The following is an 8,932-nucleotide window of genomic DNA, read 5'->3' as shown; positions in this document are numbered from 1 at the left end:
AACTGTCACAGTATAAGTTGCTGGGAAGTTAGGAAGGTCAAAAAGTCTTCTCCCATCCCAGGTTCCCAAGTCAATGTATCATAAATGCCTTTTAACTGAAAAGCTCTCCATAGAACCAAAGAGCTTTCCAGCCTGCATTCCTAGAAAATGTAATGGGATAATGGTGTTGATGATGAGGGATGACCTCAGAAGCTAGTTACTGTTTCAATTGCTTCCCAGAAAAAATGAAGATTCCCCTCCAGGCTCTCCACTCCAAGGAGGAAGGCAGAGAGAGGTAGCCCTATGGCCACAGCCCCACCAAATGTCTCCCCACCCTCAGTTCAAAGATTACTACCCCCCTCCCCCCACACACACACATGAAGCATGGGAGTCCCCAAAATGATGAGGAAACTGTAACTGTAATGGACAGCATACAACTCACTCAGGCCACACGTCATATACATAAAAGAAGGGAAGGAGAAGACAGTAGAAAGGGTTACAGCATCCATATCAGCCCTTCTGAGGCAAGGTGAGTGCTCTGGGGCCTGAGGGCAGGTGAGAGTGAGGGACAAATGACTCAGGATGCCTCAGTGCCTAAAAATGAGCCAAGGAAATCTACTTAGCTGGGTGTGGTCTGGACCAATGGTTTTTACTTCCTTGCTCCTGGGATATTTCCATTTTTCTCCTCCCTTTGGTGTTAATTCAGTTCCCAGTTCTGGAGCAGGGCTGAGGCCAGGCCTGATGTGTTGAAGAGTTGGGAGTGATAGGTGTATGACTAGGCTGTGGAGGTCCCCTGTCACAGATTCAGGTGACATCTCTGAAGATGGGCCGAGGGACTTGGACAGAGTTGGAGTGGGGTGTGGAAGGTGAGAGGAGCAGAGGGTGAGACGGAAATCCTGCAGAGCTTGGGAAAGCAACCTGTGAAGACAAAGAAATAGAGCGGGGGTCAGCTCCCGGTTGTGAATTATCCATAGTACACTTTTAATCATAGCCTGGCTTTCTCAGGCAGTCGGTGTATACTTGGGGGAGGACAAACTAATTTTCATAGACTCCTAAAATCTACATTGGAATGGAACACAGAGGTTATCTTGTCCAATAAGTCATCATTCAGCCTGTATATGAAGACCTCCTCAGGGTGACTTCCTGGGGGAGGGGGGAGGGAAAAGGCAGATATCATTGCAAAGAATGCTGGATTTGGAGTCTGGGGTCTAGGGTTCAAATCCCAGCTCTGCATGATTATTTAATTGCTTTGATTATTATCTGTGTGACCTTGGGCAAGTGATTTATCTGTCTTTAGGCCTCAGTTTCCTCATCTGGAAAAATGAAGAGATAGGACTAGATAAGGACCCTTCCAGCTCTAAATCTATGATCCTAATTGTTAGAAAGTCATTTCCCATATCTGCCGCCCTGTTGTTGTTTGTTCTTTCTTCTCAAAGAGGACCATAACATCAGCAAGATGATGCCATGATTTGCAAATGACTTAGATTTAAGTGAGGGAGGGCTATGCAAGGTTACCAGCCTCACTTTCTCTTCCTGAGCCACCTGGGTCCAGTAGCCAGATATCAAGATGACCGGAGGTTGCCCCTAAGCTAGGTGGCACAGTGGATAGAGCACTGGATAGACACTCATCTTCATGAGTTCAAAACCAGCATCAGACACTTACTAGCTGTGTGACCCTGAGCAAGTCACTTAACCCTGTTTGCCTCAGTTTCCTCATCTGTAAAATAAACAGGAAAAGGAAATGGCAAACCACGCCAGTATCTCTGCCACCCTGTAAGTTCTACATAAAGTGCAATGGTTCCCTACACTTACTGTAACATACCTAAAAATGCTGATGGTAATAATAACAATAACAATAGACATTCACAGAGTACTTCAAAGTTTGAAGATCACTTCTTATCCACATAGTATCTAATGAATCTCATTCACAGCTTCTGACCACCTGCTTCACCCACCTTTCTGATCCCATCATTCGTTGCCCCCCAGTACAGCCCTTGGGCTCCAACCAACTGGCCGTGCTTGCTCTTATCTCAATTGGATTCCAAGCTCTCTGAGAACAGGAACTAGGCCTTATTCATCTCAGTGTCTGATGTGCAAAGTACAATGTACACAGTAGACACTTAATAAATGTTCAAATTGTATCAAACAGAATTGGCCACTTTCTGACTTTCTGCTTTTATTGTCTCCTGAAAAACCCTTCTCTCTTCCCTCCCTGTTAATTCCCTTCCTTCAAGTTGGCTTTAAATTCTCCTCTAAGAAGCTGTTCCTTGCTCATCCCACCCAAATGGTCCCTCCCTTACTTCATGTTCCTTCGGCATTCCCTGATGTACAGGATGTGTATAGCCTGAGTGTTGCATGGGTAGATAAAATCTTTCCCCCTTGACCCAGAAGGCAGAACTAGAAAGAGCAGAAGTTGCTAGGAAAGTTACTTTAATTATTAGCTTCAATGAATCATAGAATTCATTTTGGAAGGGGATTTGCAAATCACCTAGCTCATCCCCTATTTTTACAGATGAAAAAATTGAGGTCCACTGAGCTGAAATGACCTACCTTGAGTCCTATAGGTAGTCAGATGGGGCAGTGGGCCCAAAATTGGAAAGACCTGAGTTCAAATCCAGCCTTGCTAGTTGTGTGACCCTGGGCAAGTCACGTAATTTGTTTGCCTCGGTTTCCTTGGCTATAACATGGGGAAAATAATAGCATCTAACCCTCCCCCCACCAGGTTATTGTAAGAATCAAATGACATAATACTTGTGAAGCACTTAGCACAATGCCTGGCACATGGTAGTTGCTTAATAAATACTGGTTCCCTTTCTTTGTTCCTAACTCTTCACTTCAGTGTGCAGCTGTCCAAAATGGCAGCGGGCTGCCTCAGGAAGCAGTGGGCTCTCCATCGCCTGGTGTCTTCAGGCACCAGATGACTGTCAGGATATTGCAGAGGGGATTTGTTGTCCAGGTTTAGCCTGGACTGGATGACCCTGGAGTCCCTTCCAACTCAGAGATTGTGATTCTAGGATAGTTTCAGTCCTGTACTCATTCACATGGTGTTTTACACATTCATTTAGTAGCTTCTTGGGCATGGAGTTTATCTTCCCAGTTGGCCTGTAAGTCATTGGAGAGCAATGACTACATCATTCCACTTGCTGGGAATGGTGCCGGTAGCACGGAGGAATCTGTGGACAAATGAATCTTTATCTAAGACAAGCAAAGTCATGAGAGGACATCGCCAAATCTTAGATTCACTGGATCAGATCATTTATATCCTGACACTTCTCTAATGGCAGATTATTGCTGTTCAGTCACGTTCAACTCTCTGTGACCCCATGGACAATACTATCCATGGGATGTTCTTGGCAAAGATACTGGAGTGGTTTGACATTTCCTTCTCCAGTGGATGAAAGCAAACAGAGGTTGAATGACTTGCCCAGGGTCATACAGCTAGAAAGTGTCTGAGGCTGGATTTGAACTCAGGTCTTCATGACTCCAGGTCCAGCACTCTTTCTACTGTGCCATCTAGCTGCCTATCCACAGGTGAGGAAACTGAGACAAGTGAAATGATGTGCTCACATCCTGTGATTAAGTCCAGTCCCCATTCCCTGGCATTGCACTTTATCCATAGCTTTGTCTACTCCTCCTCTTCAACCCTCACTCCCACAACATCATTAGCTGTGCCCATCTTCTGGTCACAGCCAGCTCTGGCCTCATATCTTCTTCCTATTGGGTGAAATATTCAGGATGTTTGGTGACATCATCAGAATTTCTGGTTCCCAGAAACCATGCCATTACATTCTTTCCTTGGACCCAACCAGCAGGGAAGGCCCTAGGCTACCTTAGGTAACCAGACTTCTGAGACTCAACCCCCTTCTCCTTCACTATAACATAGAGTTGACACTGTTAGAACTGAAAGGAACTTAAGAGAACATATAGCCCAAGACTTTCATTTTACAGATAAAGCAACAAGAGAAATGATGGGACTTGCCCAAGGTCACATAGCTTAGAAGCCAACATCCAGTCTCATGCCTTTTGCTTCCAAATCAAATGTTCTTTCTGCCATGCCAGACATCTTCCAAGTTGCCCTAAGCATTACCAGTCCATTCTGAACCTAACATTTCTTATGATTTTCATCCAAGCCACAGACCTAGTCCCACTTAAGACTAAGAGAGATGAAGGATGAAGAGGAAGGTGCCAAAGAACTGGAGCCAAGGTAAGGTTGGGGTAGCCAGGGTGCCTGGTACCTTTCACTGGGTGGTTGGCGACTTGGCTGCGTCAAACATCTTCTTCCGGCCCTCCATGCCAGACATGGCCTCCACATTCTTACGCCAGTCACCCACCTCCACAGGCCGCTCCTGTAAGGCAAAAACATAGGCCAGAGTAAGAGAAAGTCAGCCTAGGCCTATCAACCATGAAGGAAAGCTGGCTAGGGGAAAAAAAAAAATCAGCTCCTTCAAAAAATACAAAGTTCCCCCTCCTGTTTCCCTTCCCTTTATCTCCAAGGCTGGGAAGGCTATCGTTGCAAGGGAAATTGAAGAAATGCTGAGGTTCAAATATTAAGGCACTGTTTAGAACCTACAGCAAGAAGGAAGCAAGCATGTGTTGGGGTCAGGAGGAAGTTCTCAATGGTTGTTTTGAGATAGCCCATTATGCCATCTGCTCTAATTTCAGTCCCAAGAACACTATTTCAGATGTAAGTATCCCAGTGGCAGAGTGAGGTCTCATTCTTATCTTCCTTAGTCCATTGCTTTCATTCTAGGTCCAATCATTCATCCAGGCTTACTTCAGCGTTTTCTAGTTAACATCTTATTCTAATTTCTTTTGGGCAGGGACCATGTCTTTACCACTAAGCTGGAAATTCCTCCAAGGCAAAAACAACTTCCTCTCAATCCCAGCCCTAACCAAGCAAGTGTCACAGGGACCCCTCAGGATAGTAGGGTTTGGTGATCCCCTACACCCCAAACACCTAGCATACTTCTATACTTTCCCCTTTATAAAGACAGTAATAAATGATCAGACTCTAGTCTGAGCCAATTGGACAGTCCATCTGTCTAGCAGGAGATCTGGAATCACTCCTTTAGCTTTGAGGGGAAATAACAGTTGGTGGTCGAAGGGGTGGGTGTGAGGAGAGAAGAGGCCCCACCTTCTCTGTGTCCTCCTTCTTCACAGACTTGAGGTTGGCCCTCAGGTCCATGGACACTTTGTGCTTTGAGCCCAGCAGTGCCCGGAGCATGGCATCTGCAGACACGCGGACCCGTCGCAGGGGTGGGCGTTTGAACTTTCCTCGAAGATCAAGCACTTTCAGCTTCAAGTCCTTGATCTGGCAGAAAGGATGGAGAGAGTAGCACGTTAAGAAGGGAAACCCTCAGGAGGACTCTTCTACCCATACAGGGGATCCCAGAGCTTTAGGAGTAGGGTCAAAAGGACTGGCCCACAGGTTAGTGGAGTCCATAGATTCCTACAATCAGAATTAGAAAAGATATCAAAGACCATGTAAGCTTAACCACCACATGAGTTGGACTCAGACTCACAATACCACATCCTCTCTAAGGTGGAGAGCTGTGGACTTGGTTTTTTCCCCCTAGTTCTGTTCAGATGCAGCCCTTGTTTCCTGCTTCAGATTGTGTGCTAAGAAATACTCAGAGAAAGATTTGTCTATGGACATAAAACAAAAGAAGATTTGTCTGTGGATGCAAAGCTAGGTGTTAGGACTGCACTTCAAAACCCAGTCTTCTTAACCTAAGACTAATGCTGCAAAGGTGCTCTACTATTCAAAAGGCAAACCCAGAAATACCTCATTTCTGAATGGGATACTAGGCAACTGGGGCATTTGGCTATTGATGGTAATGCTCTAGACCAGGGGTGGGGAACTAGAATCAAGTTCTAGCTCTACCAGGTGCTGAGTGTGCAGGCCATGAATCACCTCTCTGAACTTCAGTGTCCTGATGCATAAAATGAATCCAAAAGAAAAAATTTTTAATGTATGTGCTACCTACCTCCCAGGATTTTTGCAAGGAAAGCAGTTTTTAAACCTTAAGGTTTTATAAATCATTATGATTTATTCACAGTGTTACAGCTTTCCTCCACGCTCTCAGCCCAGAACTCTCCTCAGTCTATGGAAATCCTTACCTCCCGGGTGTTATGGTTGCATTTGGCTTCAATGTCATACCTCTCCTCATCCACAACCTCTACCTTAGCATGTAGCTCCCTGCACAGGTCCTGAGAGAAACAAAGATTGAGAGAAATAATGAAATTAGCCAACAGGCTCTGAGAGGCAAAATTCACACCCAGGCCCTTTGTCTTATCATCTTTTGCCTTCCCCCGCCCCCACTCTCCACCTTTCCCCCATCAAATTATGTGTTCCAGAAAGAAGTTAATAGACTTATTCACACTAAGGTACACATGACTAATGAGGCTTAAAGCCTGCTCCTTCCCATGGGCATTTGGATCTTAACAAGGCCCTGAGTCTTAAGTCAAAGGGATGAATTTTTATCAGTGGAATTTCAGGGAGGCTAGGTCGGAAGTTTTTCAGGGGGCAGAAGGGACTTTCCTAGTACCTAGTGTGAAATCACAGTGCTGCAAGGTGGGTTCCAAATGGGCCATCTTCTGAACAATAAAATTGAGTTCCTCTCACCCATTCACCCTCCAAACAATTCTCTACCCACTGACCATGCATTACATGACATTGCCCTCTCCTGCCTTCATTCCTATGCCTAGAATGCCTTCACTCTAATTTTTCACCTATTAAATTCCTATTCATCCTTTGATGCTCACCTGCAGTAAAATGTCTCCTCTCCATACCCCACTGTTGGCAATACTTTCCTCCTCAGATCTCTTCTCATGCTTTGCTGCGTCCTCCTCTAATGATCTCACCATGTCATATTATATATCCTAATTACACAGATTGGAGTCTTCTCTGCCCACCACTTTAAGCTCCATTGGGGTAAGGTCTTATCTAAACTTTGCCTCTTTCCAGATGCCTAGCACAGAACTCTGCACATAGCAAAGGCTTAATAAATGCTTATTATTGACAAATATCTCCATCCTCCTCTCCCTGAAGCTCACCTGCAGGGCACTGAGTGACAGGCCTCGAGTCTCGAGCGTAGGAATCCTTTCAGCCAGGTACCTGGCCTTCTCAGCTTCCTTCTCCTCATGCTCTTGCTCCCAGCACTCCTTGGCTTTGGCCAGCATCAAGCTCTAGAGGGGCACGAGGATGTCAAGGGAAGCCGGTCCTGGGGCCTTTTGGCCACTCTCATTCTCCCCTTGGCCTCCTCCCACAGCTGGCTATAACCATAAGACCTGCTGGTATCTGAGTGGAAAGGGCACCTAACATGGTGCACCAGGCTGCTTAGACAGAGCTGGTACTGTGTGTGTATGTCTGATCGTGTCATATGGGCTTCCTGCATTTCCATACTCAGGACAGAATGGATGTAATTAATTTCAGGGGCTGTATGAGTGAGAGGTCATTCCATGGTATTTGTACACACATGGACAGATTGAGCAGGCCACAAGCAAGGGTGATCCACGTGCCTAAGTCATTTTCCATGAAACCTCCTCCTTCCCAACTTTTAACTCTGCCTCTTCCAGACTCACAGAGCTCTGGAGTAATGTACATCCTGCTTCTCACCACCATTGAGGCCTCCTCCATCCCAGGGACTAATCAAAACACCTCTTAGGCACCTAGAATGAATTGTTTGCCCACCCTTTGTGCACCTGTGCATTATGGGGGAAAGACAATAGGTTCTGGATGAGTCCGCCTACTTTCCATCTTTTGCATCCTGTGGTAGGGCATAGACATGTTCACCTTCTCTACTGGTCCTGGTCCTCCTGGGCTTCTAGGGAATCCCCTTATCAGAAGAATTGAGTCTCCCCTATCAGATAGGGACCTTCTTGAGGAAAGGACACTATTCTGTTCCTTTTAAACTAAGGGATCTTTAGTGGGAAGGACTACTTTTCCCCCATCAAACAGGAAGACCATTATGAGTAGGGACTCTGTCTCTCCCATAAGATGGGAAGCTCCTTGAAGGTAGGAACTACTTCTCCCTCATCTTGGAAGATTCTTCAGGGCTGGGACTATGTTTCCTCCATCAGGCTGGAAGCTCACCAAAGGTAGGTACTGCTTCTTCCCCATCAGATGGGAACTCCTTAGGGGTAAAGACCATACCTCTCCTTCCTCTGGATTCTCACAGTACCTAGTACAGTTCTGTACACATGAGGGTATCAGTCAGTGCTGTTAGCTGATGGACTAATTGACTGTGTCTGACTAGGCTTCTGGGCTTGGAAATGACTATCTCAGACTAGCAGAGAAACTGAACAATTGCAGGATATGGGGACAGGAAGGAATAAGAGCTCTCATAGCTCAGAATCATGGTGCTCAATAAGCCATGTGTCTTCTAGTCATCCTCAAGGACTGAACTCCATCCTCACTTCTTCCTATTTGGAAGTACCCAGGGAAGCTTCAGGTTCAGACCCACCTTGAGCAACAGTTTGCGGGAAGCAGTGATCTTGGATTTTCTCTGAGAGGGAAAAGAAAAAAATGGGAGAGGCAGATGAGATAAATAGAGCAGGCCTGGAATTCTGAAGTGAGAGGAGCGTTGGAGGGGAATTTGCTTATCGGTACCCAGAATATTCCTTTAAAAACTCCTTTGTTGGATTGATTTGAGAACCTTGAATTCAGGAAAAGAGACTATGATCAACGAACTTCAGTTAGAAGACAAGAGACCTGAGTTCTAGTCCAGATTGTATTGTCAATTTACCTATGTGACTGTCAGCAAATCACTGCTACTCATCTTCCTGGGCCTCAGTGTCCTCATTTATAAAATGAAAATAATAATCTCTTTCTCACCTATCTCACAGGGTTGATGTAAAGACAAAACAAAATATTGAATATAAAATGGCCTTGAAATGCATACAGAGTAATGGTGATACAAGTTATTATAACGATGAATAAATGGTGAATGAA

At 45.4% G+C, this 8,932-nt stretch overlaps 1 protein-coding gene across 1 annotated transcript; it reads right to left on the bottom strand.

Moving 5' to 3' along the window:
• Nucleotides 1-422: 422 nt before the first annotated feature.
• TNNI1 (troponin I1, slow skeletal type) lies at nt 423-8,483 on the bottom strand. The gene is made up of 6 exons (XM_027843466.1): nt 8,445-8,483; nt 7,036-7,167; nt 6,100-6,189; nt 5,114-5,290; nt 4,215-4,325; nt 423-897 (listed from the first exon to the last, which is right to left on the bottom strand). Exons 2-5 carry the CDS (start codon nt 7,159-7,161, stop codon nt 4,218-4,220), a joined length of 501 nt encoding a protein of 166 aa, XP_027699267.1. The 5' UTR covers nt 7,162-7,167; nt 8,445-8,483; the 3' UTR covers nt 423-897; nt 4,215-4,217.
• Nucleotides 8,484-8,932: the final 449 nt, after the last annotated feature.

This window comes from Vombatus ursinus, unplaced genomic scaffold (genome assembly GCF_900497805.2).
Source record: "Vombatus ursinus unplaced genomic scaffold, bare-nosed wombat genome assembly UNPS02014909.1, whole genome shotgun sequence".
Classification (NCBI taxonomy): Eukaryota; Metazoa; Chordata; class Mammalia; order Diprotodontia; family Vombatidae; genus Vombatus; species Vombatus ursinus.
This window is presented reverse-complemented; position numbering and strand designations above follow the sequence as displayed.